This window comes from Petaurus breviceps, unplaced genomic scaffold, assembly GCF_028583685.1.
Source record: "Petaurus breviceps papuanus isolate PSGF00001 unplaced genomic scaffold, PetGlider_PUasm1.0 225, whole genome shotgun sequence".
Taxonomy (NCBI): Eukaryota; Metazoa; Chordata; class Mammalia; order Diprotodontia; family Petauridae; genus Petaurus; species Petaurus breviceps.
In genome coordinates, this window is record NW_027185889.1 from 175,846 (window position 1) to 202,974 (window position 27,129).

At 35.7% G+C, this 27,129-nt stretch overlaps 1 protein-coding gene across 2 annotated transcripts in view; it reads left to right on the forward strand.

Moving 5' to 3' along the window:
- The window catches only part of METTL25 (methyltransferase like 25), a 151,679-nt gene that overhangs the window by 99,761 nt on the left and 24,789 nt on the right, over positions 1-27,129 (forward strand). For both annotated transcript variants that reach the window (XM_069095094.1, XM_069095093.1), the window contains exons 6-8: positions 12,527-12,621; positions 14,932-14,961; positions 22,058-22,131. In XM_069095094.1, coding sequence (XP_068951195.1) covers positions 12,527-12,621; positions 14,932-14,961; positions 22,058-22,131 — 199 coding nt within the window. The remainder of the gene's footprint in view (positions 1-12,526; positions 12,622-14,931; positions 14,962-22,057; positions 22,132-27,129) is intronic.

The following is a 27,129-nucleotide window of genomic DNA, read 5'->3' on the forward strand; positions in this document are numbered from 1 at the left end:
TGGTTTGTATTTCTCTTATTATTAGATTATTTTTATATATGATTGTTAATACGTTAGATTTCTTCTTTTGACAGTGGTTTGCACATATCTTTATCAATGATTTCAACAGTTTGGAATTTCTCTTAAGAATATTGTTCATATCTTTGACTACCTCTCTAATGGAGAATAGCTTTTAGTCTTACATATTTCTCTTGTCATTATATCAGACATAGCAGTTCCTTGTCATAAATATTTGATAGAGAGCTTCCTCCTAGCTGGCTACTTCTCCACATTTCATTTTTTTAAAAAATCAAATCCTTTATTAACTTCTAGTTTACATCATTCGTTCCCGCAAAATTTTGAGTTACAAATTTTCTCCCCATTTTTCCCCCTACCTACCACCCCAAAATAGCAATCCCACTGGATATCCCTTCCTCTAATCTGCTCTCTCCAATATCTTCTCCCATACCCCCTCCGACTTTCCAGTAGGGCACAGTGGATCTCTGTGCCCCAGTACCTGTATATCTTATTTCTAAATTACATGTAAAATGATATTAATAATAGTGTGTGTGTGTGTGTGTGTGTATATATATATATATATATATATATATATATATACATATATATATTTTAAACATTTGATTTTAAAGCTTTGAATCCCAGATTCATTCCCTTCCTCCCTTGTCACCCAACTTTACTGGGAAGTTAAGCAATTCAATATAGGTTGTACATGTGTAGCTATGCAAAACAATAACATAGTAGATATATTGTAAAAGATTGACTATATTTCCCTCCCTCCTATCCCACCTCCCACTTGTTCTATTCTCTACTTTGATCCTGTCCCTTTTCAAAAGTGGGTGCTTCCAACTTCCCTCCCCCCCAGCCTGGCCTCCCTTCCATCATTCCCCCTCTCATCTCCTGCCCCCTACTCTGCTGTAGGGTAAGATACCCTATTTAGTGTGTATGCCATTCCCTCCTAAGCCAAATTAAATGAGAATAAGGTTCACCCATTCCGTTTTGCCTTCTTGTTCCTCCCCTCCATTGTAACCATTTTCCCTTGCCTCTTCTATATGCGAGTTTACCCCATTCTGTTTCTCCCCATCTCTTCTCATTATATTCCCCTCTCACCTCTCAATTTCACCTTTTAAGTATTATCCCTTTCTGTTCAATTGGTCCTGTGCCTTCTATCTATGTATACCTGTATACATATATATACAGTCACATATGTATTCATATGCCCATATGCCCTCCTATATAGACATATATATGTATGAATACATATACATATATACATTTCTATTCCCTTCAGCTATTCTCATCCTGAGAAAAGTTTCATTAAGTTACAATAACCCTTTTTCCATGTATTAATGTAAATAGTTCAACTTTGATATGTTCCTTATGATTTCTTTTCCCTGTTTACCTTCTCATGCTTCTCTTGCTTCTTGTATCTGAATGTCAGATTTTCTATTCAACTCTGGTTTTTTCATCAAGAATGCTTGAAAGTCCTCTGTTCCACTGAATGACCATATTTTCCCCTGAAACATGATATTGTTTTCCTGGGTAGATGATTCTTAGTTTTAATTCCAGCTCTTTTGCCCTCCGGAATATCATATTCCAAGCCCTTTGATCCCTCAGTGTAGAAGCTGCCAGATCCTGTGTTATCCATATTGTGTTTCCACAATATTTAAATTGTTTTTTCCTGGCTGCTTGTAATATTTTCTCCTTGATTTGGGAATTCTGGAGCCTGGCTATAATATTCCTAGGAGTTTTCTTTCTGGGATCTTTTTCAGGAGGTGATCGGTAGATTCTTTCAACCTCTATTTTGCCCTCTGGTTCTAAAACATCAGGGAAATTTTCCTTGAGAATTTCTTGAAGGATGATTTCTAGGTTCTTACTTTGATCGTGACTTTCAGGTAGTACAATAATTTTTAAATTATCTCTCCTGGATCTATTTTCCAGGTCAGTGGTTTTCCCAATGAGATATTTCACATTGCCTTCTATTTCTTCATTTGTTTGGATCTGTTTAATAGTATCTTGATTTCTCATAAAGTCACTAGCTTTCATTTGCTCCAATCTAATTCTGAAGGAATGATTTTCTTCAGTGAGCTTTTGAGATTCTTTTTCCATCTGGGAAAATTCAGATTTTTGAGGCATTCTTCTCCTCATTGGCTTTTTGAGCCTCTTTTGCCATTTGAGTTAGTCTATTTTTTAAGGTGTTATTTTCTTCAGTTAGTTTGTTGACTCTCATTTCATAATTTTCTTGGATTGTTCTCATTTCTCTTCCCAATTTTTCCTCCACTTCTCTTATTTGGTTTCCAAAATCCTTCTTAAGGTCCCATATGCCCTGTAACCAGCTCTTATTTTTCTTGGAACCTTTTGGTGCGGGAGTTCTGCCTTCATTGTCTTCTTCCTGTTCCATGCTTTGATCCTTTTTGTTCCCAAAATAGGAATGTAAAGTTTGGTTGCTCTGTTTGCTTTGCTTCCTTTGCCTGCTCATGTTGCCACTCAATTACTTGACTTTAGGGCTTTTTACCACAGTAGGACTCTGCTGCCAGATGGGGGAGCTTCGTCTCAAATGCTGGGGTTTTCTCAGCTGCCAAAGGTATTAGTTGGGTGTCCTTTCTGAAGCCTCTGCATACTCTGGCAAGCTGGTTGCACACCCCAGGACCTCAACCCTAGGCTGTAATCCAGATCCAATCAGGTTAAAGCAAGACCAATTATCCCTCAGACTGGTTGCTTGGTCCCCTTACAGTCTCCAGGCCAGGAACTGAAGCTTCCATGTAGCAGCGGCTGCACAGCCAGTGCCTCAGCTGCTTCTCGCCCCAGGGGCAAAGGCCAACTACACTCCCAAACTACTGGATCCCAAAGTCCACACTGCACTGACCTCTCACTTTGTCCTTAGCATCTATGGTTTGATAATTCTGGTGATCTGAAGTCCCTCCAGCTGGCCGCTGGTCAGCCCTGTGTGACTCCCAGAGTGTTATGCTGGCTGATTCCTGCCAGGCTGTCCTCAATGGGAGGTTAGCCTCTCTGTTTCATTTTGTGGGTTCTGTAGCTCCAAAGTTTTTTCAGTCACCTTTTACTTGAATTGGAGGAGGTGAGAGCCGGAGCCCCGCAGAAGTCCTTTTTCTACTCCACCCTCTTGACTCCCTTCTCCACATTTTATTGATTTTGTTCATGTAAAAGCATTTTAATTTCATATTTCTGTGTTATTATCTATTTTATTTTCTGTGATTGCCTCTGTTCCTTGTTTCATTTGTGATTTACCAACAAGCTACATCTATGGAAAGTACATGATTTGCTTCTTTTCTATTTTTTCCTTTTAATGATATGGGCTTTAATATTCAAGTCACATACGTATTTGGAATTATTGTGGCATGAGGTATAGATATATATATATATACATATATATATATATACGTATACACACACCCATGCATATGAACATATACATATACACACATACATATATATACACACATAGATGTGTGTATACATATTTTTTTCCTAAATCTAATTTTTGCTAGAATACCCTTTTTTCATAGAAATTTTTGCTAAATGGAGAGTCCTTTTTGAGGTCATACATGTTTTAGGGTGTAACGAACACTGGATTTCTTGTTTAGTCTATACTCCTGATCTACTTTTCTATTTTTTAACTAGTGCTAAATTGTTTTGATTGTTGCTTTCTAATGTAACTTGAAATCAGGAAGCACTATTATTTTTTATTTCTAATTTTTTTCCATTCTCTTCCTTTGTATTTTATATCTTTTGTTCCCCCAAATTAATTTTGCTTTCAATTTGTTTAGATCTGTAAAGTGCTCCTTTGAGAGTCTGCCATTGCACTAAATTCATCTTGATATCTGTCAGTCTTATTATATTGGCAATACCTAACCATAATCAGTGAATAACCCCCCAGTTACTTAAGTTGTTCATGATTTCTTTAGAGTTGCTTTAATTGTATCTATACACATAATGAATGCGTTTTGGTATATTAATTCCCAGATATTTAATGCATATTAATTATTTTGAATAGGTCTCTCCTTTCTAATATTATCTCTGTCTATGTTATTGCTATTTTTAAAAGCTGTGGGGAGGAAGGAAGCATTATTTTGTATTCTGAACTTAAGCTGTTGATTCTAGTAGTTTCTTTGCTAATTCCATGGAATTTCTTTAGTAAGCCATCATGTTATCAGTATATAGAGAAAATTTTGTCCCCTGTTTATGTAACCTTATGCCTTCAATTTCTTTTTCTTGTCTTACTACTCTTGCTAAGATTTCTAGAACTGCCATTCTTGTTTATATTGAGGTTAGATTTATAAGGTTCAGAGAGGGAGGTTTGAAGTCCCCCACTAGTTAGTGTAGCTTTGCTGTCTATTTCTTCCCCTAACTCCCTTAACCTCTCCTCTAAGAATTTGGATGTTATACCACTTGGTGGATATATGTTTAGTACACTTGTTTTTCTTTACATTGTTATTGCTGTTCTATCAATTGTTCTCCTATTTCTGCTCACTTCTTTTATCAACACACAGGTTTCTCTAAAGACACTCCTCTTGTCGTTTCTTAAATGTTCCTACATATTTGACTATTTCCTTGTGATCTCTGATCTTGTTGCTGATATATTCCCTCTCTTACTGTGTTTCCCCGATAATAAGACACTGTCTTATTAAGTTTTTTGGACAGAAAAACACCAGAGGGCTTATTTTCAGGGGAGGGCTTATTTTAATGAACATTGACAGCAATTTTAATAAACAGGTAAATGTGAACAAAAAAATGTACCTTTATTCAATAATGATCATGTCATCTTCTTCAACAACATCGTCACAAGTGTCCATACCCTGAATTCCGTCCTGGATGTCTTGCGCCTCCATTTCCTTCAGAAGAAGTGGACCCAATCTGTCATGTCCAGCAATATAGCTCTCTTTAAATGAATATGTCTTGTCCAGGTAACCTGCTTGTAGTGCCTTGGCGACACAGCTGTCAGTAATTTTATCCCATGACTTCTTCACCCAAGTCACGACTTCTTGCAGACAGGGCTTCACAAAGTTTCCACGCTGATTTCTTTCCATTCTATTTTCAATGTAGTCATTGACTTCCATGTGCAAATGGTCCTTGAATGGCTTGTTTATTGCAATATCAAGGGTCTGGAGATAGGCAGTCATTCCTGCAGGAATCATTACTTGATCTATTCTTCTCTCTGCAAGGAAGTTCTTCATTTCTTTAGCGCGGTGAGTACTGGCTCAATCCCAGACTATCAGACCTCTTTGGTTACCTCGCATAACAAGTGGCAGCATTAAATCAACCCACTTTCTTATAAGGGCTTGTGTACACCAGGCTTTTTCGGTTTCAAGAACGTAAATGCCAGATACATGTTCAATCTTATCTTTCTTGCCCTTACTAATGATTAGAGGTGTAGCTTTCTTTCCATCCAAACGAATTGCCAAAACACAGGTGACCCGTGCACTTTCATAGCCAGTGGTGGGAATGTAGATTGACGTTGCACCCCTGTGATGAATTGTTGTTTGAGATCCTTGTCCCATAAACATTGCAGTTTCATCCATAGCAATCATATTGCAGTTTTGGTACTTGGAAATGTCGATCCTATCAATAAAGGACTTGAATGCAAGTGCACGTTTAATAACTTCAGCATCTTCCAGCTTAAACAGTGTTGTTGATCTTCATAGGGACAGTTCATACCGTTGAAGGAAACCGTCCAACCAGTGTTGTGATGCTTTGAATCCTTCTGATACCATTTCAAACTCTGGTGCCATTGAAAGGGCAAATGCTTGAATATCAGCCCTGTGCACAACCAAGGCCTTTGCTCTCCTGTCAGCAATCCATTCACCAATGAGGATCTCCAAGTGAGGATATAAGGGCTGCCAACCTGATCCAGACCTGCGCTTTTTCCCTTTTCCCTCATCCACCTGTTTATTGAGGTTATTATAATCTGCTCTCCATTTTCTGACCATTCGAAGATCCAAAAGTTTTTCTTTACAGAAAACTGCAAGATTCTTGCCATGTGACTCCTCTACAATTGCTTTCTTGTACTCAACAGTATAGCTCTTCCTTTTTGTACTCATGTCTGGGGGGTCAAAACAGACAGAATAATAAAATTATGACCATCAGTTCTTCTTTTCACTCCATCATGCCCCCTGAGTTCTTCTTTTTTCCTCCATCATGCCCTTTTTATCCTCCATCATGCCCTCTCACTCCCGCTTACATACCGGGTTTTTATGTTGTCCTGCCTCAGCTCTCCTCCGCGGCACTGCTCTCAATGGCGCCAGCAAGCAAATCACTGGGGAAGAACAGGATGACGCTCACTGCTGCAGCTCTGATTGGATGCAGCTCGGAGCACGGCGTGCGTTTCACCCGGGGGGGGGGAGGGACAGTGCATACAGAGGGTACCGTAATGTAGTGTGTAGCGCAGGGGATCACCTTCACTACAGTAGCAATCTCAATAGGGCTTATTTTTGGGGGAGGGCTTATTTTAGAGGAATCTTACACAGTAAGGGGAGGGCTTATTTTCGGGATAGGTCTTATTATCGGGGAAACACGGTAGTTCAGATCAACACTCACTGCACTGTCTTCTACAGTTAAACTGGTCTATGCTCTCCACTATGACATCTACAATGGGTTTCTTCTCTGTGTTAATATTTTCCTCCAGATCTTTTTTGTCTTATTGAGTACCAGCACATCTGAACTGTTCATCTTTTATCCCTCATTCTTGATCCATGAACAGCAAGTCTTTTTTAAAAATTGTCTATTTCCTTCATGATAAGCCTTATGCTATTCCTTGAATAAAAGAATTGTGATGGAATGAAGGAACCGAAGAAGCATTTATTAAGTGTCTTCTATATGACAGGCACTGTGCTAAGCACTTTAGAAATATCTCATTTAAACCTCACACCAGTCCTGGGACCTAGGTGTTATACGTCTCCCTAAAACCTTTTGGAATTGACTGAAATTATGTTATCACAAGCACATATGTTATCACAAGCATAAATAAAAATATACTTGCCTATTTTTGTGGTCACCTTTAGCTTGGGGTCTCGATATTTTCTTTTTGTTTTAACCATAAATTTTACACTTATTTGATAGAGTTTATGAATTGTATTTAAATATAGAAGCAATCAGTGTTTACAGATTTGCTAGGAAATACTGCAGCTGATAAATTCAAACACACTAAACTAAATAATATATATCTGGTAAAAATAATCTTCAGAGCACTCAGCCCTTAGATTTTTTAGTCATTTATCCAAATGAGGAAATATAGGGCAGGAACTTTCTTGATATGTACTTCTAAGAGCAAAACTTTTCCCTGCACTATTAAATGACTCTGAAATTCCACTTTATTTGAAGACATCTTTACCTTGACTCTTTTCACAACAGACAAATTACCATCTGCTTATTGTTGTTTCACAGGCTTTCTTTCTTAGAAATTTATAGCTAGAGATCAAATGTGTCGTTGAATATCTAACGCGGAAGTTATTAATCATTTTGGTGTCAATGCAATGTGGTAAAGCATATGGCCCTCTTGGAAAAATATTTTTAAATGCTTTAATGAGAGCTCATCATGTATCAATGATTTAAGTCAATAATATAAATAATGTGATTTATGTGTTTCCATTTGCCATATTGTACACACCATAATACAGTACTATAGATCTCTTTGATTTTTGTTGTTATTCAGTCATTTTTCAGTCGTCTCGTTTTTCATGATTCCATTTTTAATTTTTCTTGGCAAAGATACTGGAATGGTTTGCCATTTCCTTCTCCAGATCATCTTATAGAAAAGGAAACTGAGGAAAATAGGGTTAAGTGACTTGCCCAGGGTCACACAGCTAGGAAGTGTGTGAGGCCAGATCTGAACTCAGGAATATGTCTTTCTGATTTCAGGTATGGTGCTCTTTGTACTGTGCTACATTCTATGAAAGTCTTAGAAAATATGAATAGCTCAACTTTTAGAGGACATTTAATAGTGCTAACCCTAATCCTAAATCCTAACCCTAACCCTAAATGTTTATCCCTTTTATCTCTTTTAAGAAGACTTGGATTTGGATGTTAAGCTATTAGATAACTTGAAAATTCTATTAAATATAATTGTTTTCTTTTTTTGCCTGCCATACTATATTTATATTACATCTTGAAAATGTATGCATTCATTTTTATCCATGCTTTACACGAGTATTTATAAGTCTGAGAATGTAGAAAATATACTTTTAACTCAAAACAAAACCAACAGTGAGATTTTTTTGTTTATAATTTTACTTTGTAAATAATTTTTGCTAGTGTCACAATAAAGCTTTCAATGCATGACAGAAAGGTTTTGAGAAATTGAGTGCTTTTTGTATTTAAAAAAAAATTTTATCCTGTGTGGTATACAAATTCAGATGCTTCAGAGCAACCTTGGTTTTGTATTTAGAACCAAAGTTAGTGAAAAAAAGTATCCTGAACATACAATTTATTTACATTTTAATTTATTATTTTAGTTTGTAAATACTTTTTTCCAGTATATTCTTCTAACTTGTAAATTGCATAAAGGAATACTCATGGAGAAGAAACTATACAGGGTTTTCAATAAGAAAAATTGTAACCAAAGTGAGAAACTAATTCTTTCTTTTTTATCCCTTCTTCCCCCATAACCTTATTAGTATAATTTTACAAACATTCATTAAATACCTCCTGTGTTTCTAATGATATTCATGTGGTATTTTATTTATCTATTTAATCTCCTGATGGTCAACCTCCTAAGGAGTAGCTAACTGCTGGTCTAGTTCTCGAAAAACCCTCAAGGTTCATTCCTTGAGCCATATTCACAACCTTTTCAGTTTGGTTAGAAATTGCCACAGCTTATGCTATATTTATTTGCATAAACTAGAACTCAAGAATAAGAAAAGAAAAGAAGATAAAAGGCTTCAGAGGAATGGTACATTTATACCAGAACTAATTTGTTTAACAGTATATATTTTAAATATGTTAAATAATAATAATAGTTTCTGAATGTAAGTTAATGATCATTTACTTTAAAATTTCAGTCACTATTTTTATAATTACTGAATAATTAATCATCTTCTCTTCAATGCCTTTCAATACCTAATTCTTGACTGTGGTGAGGGCATAATGTGGACCATTCTAACCAGAAAGGAGGCAACTAGATGACTCAGTGAATAGAGCACTGAGCCTGGACTCAGGAAGAACTGAGTTCAAATTTGGCTTCAGACACCAACTAGCTGTATGACCTTGGGCAAGTCATTTAACTTCTGTTTTCCTAGGAGGCAGACAGGTGGCTTGACATACTGTTTTTTGGTTAACAGTAAGTATGCCTGGGAGTAAGAAAAACCTGAGTTGTAGAGCAGGTTTCCAGAAAAGACTTAAGAGAACAGAGGGTTATTGAGATATGTAAAACAACTAGTTTCATGGATCTTACACTACAAAAATATCACCACTAACAAAAATGTGAGCTATTACTCTATAGTCACAGTATTTAGGTTTTTGTGTTATTGTTTGTTTGTCAGAATACCACACTAACATAGTGTTTTGTGATGGCAAATTCCATCAAAGCTTGTTTTTTTTTTTTTAACGTTTTAAGCGTAATTTTACCTCTTTTCTAGTGTTATTAAGTTTCTGCAGAGTTATTTGGATTTTTTTTTCCCTGAGTATGCTGTTGAATGATTATATACTGACAAAAAAGTAGCAAACATAATCCACCATGAACATAAATAAAAGAGTCTGATTTTCAGAATAATAATAGCTGTATTCTGTGCCATTGGACCATCTTGGTAGTTTCCAAATAAGCCTACTTGTATTGCAGTTATTGTTCTATTGTGATTACCATATGATAGGGAAAAGTCAGAATTCTAAAGAAAATTAATAAAAGAATGACTACTATCAGGATTCATTGCAACACACTAGAACTATGGCATGTTTAAATTTTGAGAGAAATTGCTTTGGTAGGATGGGAGACAGTATAGAATTTAAAGCCTATGTGGAATATAGTAGAATTCCTTTCTTTTTTTAAGTTTCCAGAGCAGATGGAAGCATTACAAAAAATAATTCTTTTGAACTTTATAATCCTCCTGGTAATTTTTATACACTATACTTGTTATTTTAAGTCCCAGAGGAAACAACTAGGAACAATGAATTGAAGCTGTTGGGGCCTATTTCAGCCCCTGCTGTCCCTTTGTTCTTCTGTAACCTGTAAATTTAGAAATTTCCATGCCGCATGGTATTTGGGGGCCTTACTGGCCAACCCTTTATGTAAGGGAAAACTTTGTAACAATGTTAGTTATATAAAAGTAAAATTTACTGTTTCAAGAAATGTCATAGAACTAAAGATACAGAACTGGAAGAAATTCATCTCATCCAACCCTATTTATTTTGTAGATGAGGTCTCAGCATGTTAAATGATTTACCCAAAGTCATAGAAGGTGGTAAATGACAGAACTGGAATTCTAACCCTAGTCCCCTTGAGTTCAAATCTAGGATAATATTACCCCTCTTCAGAAGCCTGTAAGTAGGAGTTGGGAGTATAGAATGTTGTCAATGATACTGTTAAAGGAATCCGGTAGGATTGGACTAGCTGCCTCTAGAGTACCTTTTCAATTCTCATACTGTGATTGTACTACTATAACTACTGTAGATAATGAAAATGATAATTATAGTAACAGCTCACATTTTTAAATGATTTTAATGTTTATAAAAGACTCTAAAACGACCTCTTGAAGTCTATAGTATAATTGCTTTGAGTTAACCATTATGTAAATGATGTACTGTCAGATGCTAATTGAATTCAACACTTATTGAGCACCTGCTTTGTTCAGTGCATAGATCATTGTAATATTAGCCATTAGGGAAAATAGAGTGTTTAGGTAAGACTTGGTTCATGTCCTCACTGACCTTAAATTCTCGAAGGAGAATATTACCCATACCCTTGTATGACATAGAAAACATGTGTGGAGGGGTGGCCAGGTGGCACAGTGAGTAAAAGGACTGGCTCTGGCATCAGGAGACCCGGGTTCTGGCCTCAGATACTTGGCACCCACGCAAAAAAATAACTGGCCGTGTAACCTTGAGCAAGTTACTTAACCCCAATTGCCTTAAAAAAAAAGAAAAAGAAAACATGAGTGTGTTAAAGATATGAAATCGACTACTTCATGAAATCCAAGGGGGAAATGGTCATTACTAACTTGAAGAGTAGGAAATTAAAGAAAGCTTCTTCTAAATTAGACATTAAATAAATGAATGAGTGAGTGAATAAATAAATGAATGGGGAAAAATACCATGTATCGAATGCTTACTATATACTAGACACTTTGAGAAAGTACTTTTAATGATCCAAAACTTCACCCTGAAATGAAGGTCTATCATTTTAACACCAATTGTTTTTCCTATGATTCTAGATACCTAAAGGTCATCAAATGCCACCAACATCCTTAAGATGTAATAAAATTTATCACCTGTTATTATAGGGGTGTTTTGAACTTTAGTGAAATTATACATAGAAATTAAGGATTCTTAACTTTTAAATAATTGAAGGAAATGTTAAATCTCAGTAAGATCAAGCTTTCTTAACCTTTTTTGTTTCCTGGAACTCTTTGGTTGTTCAGTAAAGTCTGTGGACTCCTTTTCAGAATAATGTTTTTAAAGGTATAGAATAAAATACATAGAATTACAGAGGTAATCAAGTATACTGAAAAACCAGGTTTATAACAAGACTGGGTTAATAAAGGCAAAACTTCTACAGGTAGCCCCAAGTCTTCTTAGAGTAAGCATTTATTAATTGCTCACTATGTAATTAAAAAATCAGCATAGAAGCTTTGAACATTGAGAATGCAGTGTAATTTTAGTAGTTGAGCCATAAAATAGATCTACGGTATTAAACACTGAATGTTGAATTTGTTTGTTGCTTAATCATCATTAATACATCTGAACCAAATTGAATCATAGTTTGGAGACTGCAACATGAAGAAATAAACATTTTTGCAACTGGTCTTTTCTGGAAAGCAAATGTAATGGCTAAAAATAAAATAGTTAGCAACATTGAGTGAAAATTGTTGGATGATAGATTGCCAAAATATAATATTTGTAGTAATTTATATCAGAAAATTAGCACAGCAGTAAGTTTTCTATATTAGATAGCAATGCTATATATTTAAGACACATATTAAAATACACACTAATGAGCTGTTTACCAGCATTATTTTTTTGCAAATCACTGATTGCTCACTGCTTTTAGTCATACCATATATGAAGATTCTTTCTGTACTAAATTGCCCTTGCTAAATCTTGGAGAAATAGTTTTGGCAAATGGGTTGCTTTCAGACCTGGGGCTTAAACACAAAACAGCTGTTGTTGAGTAAATACCATTTTCATAACACTAATATGCTTTCAGTTAATGGACTGGAATGAGCTGTTAAACATCACTGCTACCATGTTTAACTACTGTTTGTCTTTCTCAATAGATGATTTACTTTTTCAATAGATGATTTACATTAAGCGAAAGAGGAAGAATTTTAGTTAAGTAATCTATATTATTGTTCTTCATCTGTAGATTACACTCTGGAAATGTGGGGGTTTCCTATGTGCCAGTATTTAAAGGAAGAGGAATGGTGCTGTGGTCGAAATGCCAGAATGTCAGCATGCTTGGTATGGTTCTGTTTTTATCTCCTTTACTAAGAGCTTTATCCAGATGTTACAGAATTCATTGTCCTTGGTTTATTGTGCTAAAGTCACAACTCATATACCAGATTCCTCACAATATTATCATTAAATGTTGTACATCATAATTATGATAAAAAAAAATTGATTAGCCTTCCAACTTTGCACATTGAACATATGATGTTATAGTTATCCTTTGTAATTAAATCTAGATTACATAATTTTTAATGTTCTGTAGAAGATATCAACTGTCAAGACTCAATCACCAAATTAATAAACTTCATCCTTTTCTCAGCAGTTGTAAGTTTTCTAGGATTTTTAAAAACTGAATCCACATTAAGGTTGTGAATATGTTGGGGGGGGGGAGAGAAGGAGAAAGTGGCAGGGGAGAGAGAGAACTCTTATCAAAATACTTTAAAAGTCAAATATTTACATGTTAAATTAGAGTATGATGTGCCAAATTCAACCAGGATTAGTAACTCAGTATTTAGAAGTTAGTCAACAAACATGTATTGTTCCCTGGGATATTATGAATAATGTGCAAAATTAATATTTAAAGAGAAAGAGGAGGAAATGATGATGATCACTGTTATTCTGACCCTGATTCTGAGTAATAGGGAAAAACTGGTTGCTTAAATGGAAGTGATAGAAACTTCAGTAGAAATTGATTTTCGTCTAATTTGTTTTTTGATACTGGGTTTCCCTATCTCACCTAATCTGAAAGTGCAGCAGACACTCACAGGCCCAACACTATTGCTGATTGTCGTGGAAGATTTGACTTGCTCCATTTCCAGCTTGGGCCAGTTCACCCCTCCTTGGACAGCCTGGTTGCTCCCTTGCTTCTTGGGGCTCACCATATTGATGTCAGACTTAGTGCATGTCGCAATTGACTTAGCCTAGCAACAGCTCAGAACTCTCAAACTGAAGCCACGTTCCAGCCTTAACCTCCTCATAGTGGAGACTATACAGTGTATGCCACCACACCCAGCCCAACAGGCTGCTTTGTAAAACATCTGTTAACTGACTTCTCCTCTAACCTAGTATTTTGATTACTGGAATTAGCAGTTTTCATACACTTATACCAAGCATTGATAACATTTTTTCAATTAGAGAACCATTGAGTTCTTAAAACAGCCCTTTCCATTGTGCTCATATTTTATAGGTATTTTCTTATTCCATAAAACAAACATATTGTTAGATAAGCATTACACGCAAAAGATAGATTGTAGATGGGAAAAAATGTAAGTTAATATGTTATAACTGTTGAGGAAGGGTTGCCCTCCATGTTCTGTACATTTCGATTTTAATTCATCCAGTTGTGATCATGAAAATATCTAGAGGAGGCTGTGACTGCAACATGTAAATTACTGGCAGTTTATATGGTTTTTAAATCAAATTTAAGTTAACCAATCATTTCCTATTGAATACTAAAGAGCTTTAAAAATATTTATTTGTCAGGTGATTTGTGTTTAGTAGAAATGTGAGAAAATATTATGCAAACATGTTTTATTACCTGGGGAAAAACTTTCTGAATATAATAAGCAGCGATATGTCAAATGATAGAAAGCGATTTTTATTTCCTGTTCTAATTATTTGTCATCTTGGGTCATTAAAAAAAAATATGTCCCATCCTAAACAGAGCCTTTTAGCTGAATCTACAGATTTTAGTTTACTATAACATAAAACTAAATGCTTATCCAATGATTTGGAGAATGAAAACATTGAAAAATACTGAAAAACATTGAAAAAATATATCCATATCTGTTTCTTCTTTCACAACACAGCTGATATGGAAGTATGTTTTACATGTATACACATATATAACCTATATCAAATTACTTACTATTTTAGATAAAAAGGAGGGAAGGTAGAAAGGGAAAGAAATCTGGAACTCAAAAAATTTTTTTAAATGAATGTTTAAAACACCTTTACATGAAATTGGAAAAAATAAAACACTATTTTAAAAAAGTATCCATGATATCTTACTGAAATATTTATAGTTTCAATTATACTGGAAGGAACTCAAGAGTATTTTCTTTCTTTTTACTTTTAAACTTCTTCAAAAGTTCAAGCATATAAAAGTGTGTCCATTTGTACATATCCTATTAATAAGCACCAAGTAATTCAACTGTGCTGATTAATATGCCTCAATGGTACTAACACTTTTGAGTGTATAAGCATATGATGTATCACCTAATTAATCTTTTAAAATGTCATTTCACAAGCCTTTATATAGTATGTTTATAATATCTTGTAAGAGAAGTTTAAATATAACCACGGTCTCATTTCTTTTTAAAGGCTTTGGAACGTGTTGCAGTCGGCCAAGGGGTAAGTGATGTTGTTTATTATAACACAGTGGATTACCAAGAAATTTTTTTTCTTTTGGAGTGTTCATCATCTCTGACCTGTTGATGAACCTACTGGTTGCTAAGAGTATAACCAGGAAATTCAAAAGTCTTTGCTTGGTCAATCTTTTACGTCTGCATAAGAGATCCATTTTTTTAATATATAACATCATATAAAAATTTTCTTTAAACTCACTTTAAAAGCAAATTGATGGAGACTTCTGGTACCAAGATGGCAGAGTGAGGAAAGAACCTCTGAAGTCCTCCCAAATTCCCCTCCAAACACCTGGAAAACTGCCTCTGATTTGATCTAAGGAGCAGGGATCTGTCTCACTGGGGTGGGAAGAGAACCAGGCCCAGGAGGAGCAGCAGCAGCCAGCCTCACAGCAGGGGAACTACAGTAAGCCTTCAAACCTGGGGCAGTCCACTGGTGAGTCCCTGCCCTCCTACAGACCAGCAGCTCCCTAGGCAACAGTCTGTGCAGCACAGCAAGGCCTACCTCAGTGACCCTGCTCCCAGCCCAATCTACCATTTAGGCCTTCACCCCATTGCTGACCAGTAGTGAAGCCCCACCCTGGGGCTGGCAAACATCAAGACCCTCCCTCTGGGGCCTACCATCAGAGAGACCTTGTTACCGTAGCAACCCACCAGCAAGGCCCTATCCCTGGGACAGGCCAGAAGCTAAACCCCACATCCAAGGGAAGCCAACAGGGAAATTCCCCCACTCTCCAGTACAATCTAGAAGGGAAGCCTACCCTCCAGAGAAAGCAAACAACTAAACCCTGAAGCTCAGCAACAGCCAGCAGTAAGACCCTTGAGCCCCAGCACAAAAATCTTGGGACAGTGCAGGACCAGAGCCCAGCTCTCACATAAAAACACCAAATCAACAAGGCAGAAAAATGAGCAAAAAACAAACAAAATAAAGAGCTTTACTACGGAAAATTACTATGGTGATAGGGAAGTTGAAGGTATAAACTTAGACTTTGGGGGAGGAGGGTGGAAAAACAAAGTAAAAAAGTGCACAGCAGAGAACAAAAGAAAACTCACAAGGAAGCAAAGAAAAGATGGACAGTTCTCAACACAATGAGTATTATTTATCATATAGGCTTTCTTGAAATGAAAACCATTGGAATTAATAAATCAAACTAGAAGCTAGTTTAAAAAAAACAATAAAATAGCTGAACCATTGCTTAATTTGATATTAAAAAATGGAAAGAAGAAAACCAAATAACTAGTATCAAAAATGAAAGGGGTGACTTCACCAACAAAAGAAAATTAAGACAATTGTTAGGAACTATTTTGCCCAATTATATGCCAATAAATTTGACAAAATTTTATAAACCCAGAGATCCAAGCTTTTGGAACAAAAACTTATGATTTGAGAGAAACTACTAGGAAAACTAGAAAACAGTATGGCAGAAACTAGGTATAAACCAATATCTCATACCATCTACCAAGATAAGATCAAATGAATACATGATTTACACATAAAAGGTGATTCCATAAGCAAGTTAAGAGAACATGGAGTAGTTTATCTGTCAGATTTATGGATAATGGAAGAATTTAGGACCAAAGAACACATAGAGAGCATTATGAAATGTAAAATAGATAATTTTCATTACATAAAATTAAAAAGTTTTTGCACAAACAAAACCAATGCAACAAAAAGCATAAGGAAGCAGACAACTGGGGGGAAATCTTCAACAAGTATCTTTCATAAAGACCTCATTTCTCAAATATATAAAGAACTGTGCCAAATTTATATTAATACAAGTGATTCCCCAATTGATAAATGGTCAAAAGACAGGAACAGGAAGTTTTCAGAAGATGAAATTAAAATATCTATAAGCATATGAAAAAGTGTTCTAAATCACTATTGATTAGAGAAATGCAAATCAAAACAACTCTGAGATACCACATCTCATCGGCCAGATTGGCTAAGATGACAAAACAGGAAAATGATAAATGCTGGAGAGGATGTGGAAAAATTGGAACACTAATGCACTGTTGGTGGAGTTGTGAACTGATCCAACCATTCTGGAGAGCAATCTGGAACTATGCCCAAAGGGCTATAAATAAGTGTATATCCTTTGACCCAGCAATACCACTTCTAGGGTTATATTCCAAAGAGATCAGAGAGGTTGGAGGAGGACCGTATGTACTGAAATATTTATAGCAGCTCTTTTTTGTGGTGGCAAAGAATTGGAAATCAAGGGGATGCCCATCAATTGGGAAATAGCTGAACAAGTTGTGGTATACGAATGTAATGGAATACCACTGTGCTGTAAGAAATGAGGAGCAGAAGGGCTTCATAATAACCTGGAGAGAAGTATATAAACTGATACTGAGTGAGAAGAGCAGAACCAAGAGAAATCTGTACACAGTAACAGATACAATGTATATGTGACGACTAACTTCAATAGACTGGGCTCCTCTCAGCAATGTAAGGTTATAAGACACCTCCAAAAGAATCATGTTCAAAAGAGATATCCACATCCAGAGAAAGAGCTGTGGAGTCTAAATGCAGATTGAAACAAACTACTTGCTGTGTTTCTTTTTCTTTTTTGTTTTGTTTCCTCTTTCCCACTGATGATCAGTTATAATCCTTCTTTACAACCTGACTAATGATTAATGTGAAGATATTTGTAGATCCTGTATTTGAGTGCATGCTGCCATGATTGGGAGGTAGCGGGGGAGGAGAAGAAGGGGGAGAAAATTGGAAACTCAAGGGATTGTGGAACTGAATGTTGTAAACTAAAAGTAAATAAATCAATTTTAAAAAAATTTAAGAGAAACAGTCTTAATTTTATATTTTATATTGGTATTACATCTTTTGCTTCTCTTCTTTATACTGGAATTTAATTTATAAATCGTCCTTCATTTGTATCACCAATTCCATGTAATCACAATTTAAGAAGAAATGAAACATATACAAAAGCAATTAATGTATATAATTCAAGTTGTATTTTGGAGGAAAAAGGTCTTTACAGATGTTAATGATAATTATTGGATTACCAATTTGCATATACATACAAATTAAGTAAAAAACATGTATTATTGACTGAATCATAGAATTATATGCTTAAGTGTCTGATCCTTAATCTTATGGTGCGTGGAATTTATCTCTATGAACTCTTCTGATAATTTTTTTTATGCTCACATTTTGATACTTCCATTAATGCTTCTTATTAGAACAACTAACTGGGGGGAAAATACTAGTCTACATTTTATGATCTTATAGTTAAAATAAGTAACATGGGATGACCATGGTCGTCTAAAGAGTCGGGACCCAAAAAGATCTCAACAAGTTCATTGTTACTAGGAAAGCAGACTATATTTTTTATAATTAAATTTAACGGGAACAAATGTAAAGCCCTGACATTGGGTTCCAAAACTCAATTGCATAGGAGGTTCAGGATGAAAGAAGCATGGCATATGATTTTAATGTTGGTTGTTAATATAGCAAGATCAGACCACATTTAGAGTACTGTTTTCAGTACTCTGGGTGAGTAGTTTTAGGGAGAATGGGTGAAAGATAGGGCAAGCAAAATGACAGACCTGGAAACCATGGTCTATGAGGACTAATTAAAATGAATTGAGCATGTGTATTCTAGACAAGACTTGAGTTTGGGATCATTTTAACTTCCTTGAATATTTATTTCTCAAGAATTATTGAAGTAAAGGTTATATAGAAAAAGGGTTAGACTTGTTCTACTCTGCCCTCTTAACTCCTCACCACCCCTACCACCCCTAAGAACAAAACTAGGAACAGTGAGTGGAAGCCACAGAAGAAGCACATTTCATTTCAATATAATTAAAAGCTTTCTAGCAATTAGAACTGTCCTAAAAGTGGAACAGGCCACCTCTGGAGACAGGTACCCTCATTACAAATAAGTCAGCAGGCACAGACTGGGGATATAATAGGCAAGATTCTTATTCATATGTAGGTTGAAATAAATTACCTGTCAGATCTCTCCCAATTATACAATTTGGGATTCTTCACAGAATTTACAATAATTTTTGCTTTTACTTCAGCAGTAAGAATATGTAAGGATTTAAAAAAAAATATATATCACCAAATGGTAACAGTAGATGACTAAAGTAATTCATTTTTAAGATGAAAAAATGCTAACTGGATATTTTATGTAAAATAGCAGAGTCCAAAATACATGTGTAGGGTTTGGCCCAGTATTACACAATGTAAATTTGTCATTAACTTCATGCCACCTCTTGACAAAAAAAAGGATAAAAATGAAATAGAAGTTGGTTACTGAGTGTCCATGACCAGCCTGATTTTTGTTCATTTTACATATCAGACTCCTGAGCATATTTATGTTGCATTTTTCATTACTGTGTAATTTCACTAGCATTACCTAACCACAAATAAAATTATAGACTTAAAGCTTCTGAATTTTTCTTTTGGGACAGGCCTAGTTTAATGTAAACGAGATTATTGCATCTAACAATTTAGATACAGGGAAATATGATACCAAGTCATTGACATATAATTTACTACAATTTTTCAACCCAGAAGGAATTTTGAAGGAGAAAAAAAAGATCTCTCCCTGTGCCTTCTTTGTAACATTACCTATTCAGTTTTACAGCCTATTTACCTATATAAATATATCACATTTTAAGGTATGAAATTTTTTATGCTCCACTTTCCCATGACAATACATTACTTTTATATAGTACTGTATAATTTACAAAATGCTTTCTTCTCAAGACCCATTTAAGGTATGCAGTGCAAGTGTCACTATTCCATTTTCCAGAAGAAGAAATTAAACCTCTGAGAAGTTCAATGGCTCAGCTACTGCCACATTTCTAGCTAATTATCAGAGCTAGAACACCTCCCAATCCCAAGGCCACTAAATCTTTCCATTACACTATGTTGCTTATCTATGTTCCTCTGCAAAAGGGAATGAGGTGAAACAAAATACATATGGGTGTGTACACACAACCTTAGGACAATCATAAAACATTGTTGGTTGGGGCGGCTAAGTGGCGCAGTGAGTAAAGCACCGGTCTCCGAGTCAGGAGGACCTGAGTTCGGTTCTGGCCTCAGACACTTAACACCCATAGCCACACACAAAAAAAACTAGCTGTGTAACTTTGGGCTAGTTACTTAACCCCAATTGCCCTCCAAAGAAGCAAAAAACAAACAAAAAAACCCACTGTTGGTTTATTTGTTTTCTCATGATTTTTCTCTTTTAGTTTTCTCACTCCTTGCTTTATCTTTTATAATTTCCTTTATTTTCTCTCACAGTGACAGTTCCTTTGAGTCCTGGAGTCAGGAGGACCTGAGTTCAAATCCAACCTCAAACAGTTAACACTTACTAGCCGTGTAACTTTGAGCAAGTCACTGAACCCCAGTTGCCTCTCCAAAAAGCAAAAAAAAAAAAAAAAAAGAATTGCTTGAATAATTCCCAGTGAGGGAAGTAAGGTAACAGAATGGATAGTGTGCTGGATTCAGGGTGACCTGAGTTCAGATTTTCCTGAGATACAGAATAGCTCTGTGACCCTGAGAAAGTGACTTAATTTCTATCTTTTTCCTAATAATAGTGTGTACCTCCTAGTGTTAAAAATAATATAAAAATAATTAAATAATATAAAAATTATTTAATTAATGTGAGGATAAAATGAGATAGTACTTGAAAAGCCTTTTACAAATCCTAAAGTGCTGTATAAATGCTAACTGTTATTATTTGGAGAAATTTTTTATATGCTGTTGAAAGTTTGGATTTCTTCCTTTGAAAACTGCTTTTTCATATCATTGTATCAATCTGGTAGAATGCAGAATGGTTCTTATCCTTATGTATCTCTCATATGAGACTTTTAATGAATAAAACCCCAAAGGAAATTGGGAAGTAGTCTCATATGAGACTTTTATCAGAGAAACTTTCAGCAGAGATATTTTTCCCTAGTTATCTTTTTCTTCCCCATTTTTTTTAAAGCAATTGGAGTTAAGTAACTTGTTCAAGGTTACTCTGTAATGGACAGCGAGATCAAATAGGACAGCTAGGCCAATTATAATTTAATAGGAGTGTTTATTAACCGGCCGGGGCTGCCTCTCAGACCGAAAGACAGCATCGAGCTTTCTGTTAGACATAATTTTATAGATAATGTGATTGCTGGCAACAGAATATGTTTCTAAGGGGTACAATGTCTAAAGCATTGTGTCTACTGAACCAAAACATTCCCAGTATTATTGTTATTAAGGCAAATCATTCCCAGTATTATTTGGGTTCAAGAAAAACATTCTCAGTATTATTCTATTAAGACAAATTATTAATATTATTTCTAACTGAAGCGAAGCAAAGCCATAGTCCCTTAACAAAGCTTTGAATAAAAAAATAAAAAGACCTGAATCCGTGGGAATCTGTGGCATGTTTTAGCAACACAGGTGAAACATTTCTTTACTATTGGAGCCTATTAGGTGGTTTCCAAGGGATCCAATAGGGGTCTCTTCTAGCAAGTTTAAAGGGGCTCTAGTGTATAATTTCTGGTGGGCACTTCAACACAGCCAGGTGTTTCTGGGTGGGTGCTAAGTATCTGAGCCTGGATTTGATCCCAGGTCTCCTGACTCTGGGGCCAGCACTCTTACTCACTGTGCCACCTGGCCACCCCTTTCTTTCCCATTTTTAAACTGCATTTGTTTTATTTATACAAAAAACTTTTCAAGTTTTTTTTGTAACCAAAATTATCCATTTTATTTTCTGTGATCCTCTCTAGCCCTTGTCTTTCCCTCTTTATTTCTTTTTATTCCTGTGCTTGTATTTCAGTTTCCATTCAGTTCTGGCCTTTTCATCAGAAATTCTTGGAAGTCCTCTATTCCATTTTCTTCTTATAGGATTATACTTATTTTTACTAAATAGGCTTAATACTTAAATCCTTAATACATAAACTTTTTGTTGTTACTTCTGTTTCCTTGTTAGTCCTTTACTGGGGTATTTGTGCGGGATTATTCCTCTTAGGTTCTAATGTGCCTCCATCATCCCATTATTCCTAGGTCTTTATTTTTTTTAACATGTTTTTACTATTGTGTAGGCATTTACATATATTTTGGTTTTCTTTTTTAGCTGGCAACTGAATCTTTGTTCTATCGTGCTGTCCTTCAAGAGATTATTAAAGAATGTTATGGTATCACTGAATGGTAAGAAGCTTTTGATCCAATTCTATTAAATTCCAGATGCTGGAGGCAAATTATCATTAAGATGAACTTGTTTCAAATTAATCAATGAATGAGGCCATATATATGTATGTTAAAGTTTTTTCCATCAACTTATGTGATATGTAAGTAGTCTCTTAACAGCTATCCCTTGAGTTCTTCATCACTAAAATGAGGACCATAATAATATTACCTCTCTATTCTGCAGTGCTATTGTGAGCATAATGAGTTAAATGGACTTCAAAACTTAATAAATAAAGAAAATTGATGAGGGATATTATACCTTATAACCATATAATCTTTTTTTTTCCTTTTGGTTTTTGTACCACTAAAATAGAGGAAGGGTAGGAGCAGCTAGGTGGCGCAGTGAATAGAGTACCAGCCCTGGAGTCAGGAGGACCTGAATTCAAATCCATCCTCAGACACTTAACACAAAACTAGGCATGTGACCTGGGACAAGTCACTTAACCCCAATTGCCCTACCTTCTCCCCTCCCAAAAGCAAAAAAAAAATTTTTAATTTTATAAAAATAAAATAGAGGAGGGAAAGGGGATTATTTAGTGTTCTCAGTCCGACAACTGCTGTTTCTAGGAGTATCATCATCATCCTCCAATAGGCATGTGAATGGTGTGGTTGTAGCTGAGTAGACAAAGCCCCAGGCCTAAGGACGTCCAAAGACCTGGGTCCTCATCTGCTATTGATTTGCTGAGTAACATAACTCTGTCTCTCTAAAAAAAAGAACAGCTGTTAGAAGAGTGTGTAACATAATAAACATGAAAGTTAAAATCACTGCAAATATAAACATAATTACTATTATTCTCACTCTCAGAAGTACTATCCAACCTTGAAGGTCATCTCTTCATAAAGTCTTCTCTATATGTAAAATGAGACCATTTTGACCAGATGGTTAGAGAAACTGCTGGCAAGACATGACCCTCTGTTGCAGCAAGCACCCCAGCATCCCCAGGGTGGCTAGCAACACAGGTTCTTAGATCTGCATTTCTAAAGGAAAGCAACTCACAATGGTTAACAATCTTGCTTTAATCAATCAAACATATCATCTACCTAGTTCAGGGGAAAAAGTCAGCACCCTGAAGTTCACAGTATATAGACAGGTTACAAGCAGAAGTTACAAGACAGAGAAACAGATCAAGCAGACAGGCCTCCAACTGTCTGACCATTATATCCATACTTAGTCACAGGTACCAGAGAGGGAAGCATCAGCATCTGGGTTTTCAAAGCTGGGGAGCTTGACGGCTGCCCAGGGTCTTGAATGGTCAAATCACACAACACTTCTCAAAGTGAGCCCCAAAACAAAGCCTCACATCAGGGTTTATATAGCCTTCTCCTGGCTCAGAGAATGTCACAACCCACTTGACCCACTGCCCAATCAAAAAGCATTCCCAAAAACCAAGCCTCCCCCCACAGACTCCAGGTGCACTTAAGCCTATCAAAGGGCCTAGGGGCAGGGAAGATCTTAAATTCTCATTACCATAACACCCCCAGCACTCCAAGAGGTGGCCCATGGAACTCCCTTTGAATCTCTGCCTGTTATGACTAGCCGGCAGGGCCTACTATCCCTCCTTCTCAAGCTGAGAATGACTTTTTATTCTGTTTTTCCATCTCTTTTCTTCTTGGTGGTCCACTCTGAATTCTTCCTTTTCTGAATTCAGTTTTTTGTACTTCTACCTAAACAGTGTAGTTCAATATTTTATTACATTGTTCTTTTGGATTATAAAACAGTATTGACTATTTTATCTGTATTTAACCATGAATATAAAAGTATAATTGTGATTATAATATCCAATCCAAGTGCAGAGAGCTTCATGGTTAATATTAAAAATGTGCTAATGCACATTATCACCAAGAAACAAGCAGCAGAACAGTTCATTATCAAGTATGTGTATAGTCTGAAAGACATATGGAAGAAAATCCTCTGAACTTAGCTCTGTAGTCAAAATCTGTCAGAAACAATTTTAACATCCAAGCATTTCTGCTTAGAGAGTGATTCTGAGAGATGGATTCCCTCTGACAAATAGACAACTCTCTAACCAATGCAATTTCCAATTTACATTTTATAGAAATTGTAAACCAGAAGCAGAATAAATTCTAGCAGTGAAGTAAAATAAAGAACAAAGTAGAAATTTAGGGCTTTAGATTGACCAAATAGAAAAAAAGTCATGGTAATGCCAGTGTACCCTTGGAAAAAATGTCTTCCCTAAATAACTCCTACTAAAACTGTCCCCATTCAGTCTGGTCTTCAGTAAACAAAAGAGATACCTCTCTTGTTTAGAGTAATAAAAAGGCCTTCCCACTCTTAATTTGGTTATGATAAATAAGATCTTTCCAATCTTAGTTTAGCTTCCATCAACTTGCTAATGATTAAATCTCAGGGAATTAAGATCACTCCCTGAAACTGATTAAGTCTTTTCTTTAAGGATTCATAATTCAAAAGAGTCTAAAGACTTTAGACCTAGAAATTGTTATAATATTAGTCTTTGTAGATAATAGCTGCCTCTCTAGTGTCAAATAGGGGAGTTGTTTAGGCTGGAAGTAGGTCAGTGTTGTGTAGTCTATGTGTGCAATTAAGTCTGTCATTTCTCTCTATTAATCATAATTGAAATTTAGCATCATTTTATCTAATAGTCATCCAAATGAGGGCATTTGTGTTTTCGATAAAGAAATATGACAAATAAGGAATTTCCTAGCCTGTGAACACCCATCATTGGGAGAGAAAATTGTTATCTAATGTGTAAAAGTTTTTTGTATTGCTTACTTTCTTGAAATGAAGGACACCATCATCTTTAATGAATCCATTATACCCAGCCATTGGAGAAATCTGAGTCACATAAGGTTTCTATAATCATGAATTGTTTAGCATAATTTCTTATTTTTAGTTTACTGCGTAAGTAATTGAAAAAAAAAAATGAGAACTAGCTTGTAAAATGAAAACCCAACACCACAGTGAGGAAAATCAAGACTGTTTTGAAATGAATAAATAATGCATTTAAATTTAAAAGTTTAGAGCTCACCAAGTTAAGAGGTCATCATTTTCAGTGAATTAATTGACAGTTTTTCTTTTTACTCTGCCCTTTTAAGTCTACTTTTATAGTCTTAAAGATTTCATGTGCAAGAGTACATAAAAAGGGGACAAAATAATTGTTGTCATAAATAGTTTGAGATCATAGAGAAAGTGAATTTCTTTCCTTAAGTTTCTCTGGTTTTCCAGTTCCACCTGTTCCCCCTCACAATTCTCAGTGATTAGTTCTGCTTTTTTATGTTACCTTGTGCTCTTTCCTTTTTTATGTTGTTGTGCCAGAAATTCCAGTAAGTTGAGTCTCGTGCCATTCACAGACTTTCTGAAAATTCCTTTTTTAAGAACATGACTCGAACGTGAACATTTACATAGCTTGGTGGAAGCTTGGGTTGACCCAAGATTGACAGGAATTATTTGCTTTTCTTTTGTTCTGTCAGAAGGACAGCCCTTTCAAAATACAAGGCTTTAGCAGTCATGTAATACTGCACACTTTTCCCAGCAAAAGCAAGGAAAAGGCACATTTTATTCCTTGGAAGGAGAGATGATGTTAGATTCCACTGGCTAGCCAATTAACCAGAGCATCTGTAAGGGGTCTAGAAATGTACACACACTAAAATCCGCCTCCTGCGGTGCTGGGAGTTACATCCAGCCATCACATCTGTTCTTTCACTTCCAGCCTGGCCCCAGTGTTGTTGTGCAGTCATTTTGTTGTTGTTTCAGTCATTCAGTTGTGTTTGACTCGTCATGACCTCCATGACTTCATTCCATTTTCTTGGCAAAGATACTGGAGTGGTTTGCCATGTCCTTCTCCAGCTCATTTTACAGATGAGGAAACTGAGGAAAACAGAGTTAAGTGACTTGCTCAGGGTCACACAGCTAAGAAGTGTCTGGAGCCAGATTTGAACTTGGAAGGATGAGTCTTTCTGATACCAAGCCCAGTGTTATCTATTTGCCCTTGTGATTTTGCTTAGGTTTATATAATAGGCCATACTTAAAACTTCCTCTCTTCTCTTTGTCCTTTGCTTATTCTCCAATTCCTCCTTGAGTATGGGTGGATTGCATTATACTCTTGCAATTTTCTGAAATATTTCCTATTCAGTCAGGCTTAGGATTACCCAGTTTTGGGTCACCCTTCCCAGGGATCTTAGTCAAATGTCTTTCCCACATTACAGAAAGCTTTTTCTCAGACTTTCTTTCCTATAGGCACTCCATCAAAGAGTTGGAATGAAATGGTGTATTAGTAATGTCCAATAGGAGCAAAGTAGCATTACTGTCAATACTGTCAAATATGGTTAAGGCTGTTCTTAAAAGTAATCAGTTCCCCATCACTTTAGATCTGCAAGCAAAGTATGAACAGTCACTTTTCAGGGCTCTTATAAAATGCATGCTTCAGATAGGGGTTGGTCCAGATAACCTCTGAGATCAAGTGAGAGCAATATGTTTAAAATATTGTAGGAACCTTATAATAGATATAAATTTCAACATTCCTAAGTAAAAAAATTTAAGAACATTTGCTTTGAGCAATTATAGAACGATATGTGGGATATACTTTAATCCACATTCATATACTCAAGAACTGAGAAATGATAACTTCAAATCTTCTAGATGTGGCAAAATGATCACAGAAACATACAAAAAAACCCTAAACATTTGTTTGCACGTCTTGAGACTTGTGATACAAAGAAAAATGGTTAAGAGAAGGCAAAGGAACTTCAATATTAAACAATATCTCCAGTGCATACTTTAAAAAATACCACTGAAAACCTTTCTTGGGCCAGATATGTTTATCTGTCTATGTTTACTTTTACCTCAGTAGAATGTTTCCCCAGCACTTTTCACAGTACTTAGCATAGAGTAAGTACTCAACAAATGCTAACTGAATTGAATTAAAACCCTGTAAGTTGTGATTAAAGATAAGTGTACTATTAATGTTTATTGGAAGAAAC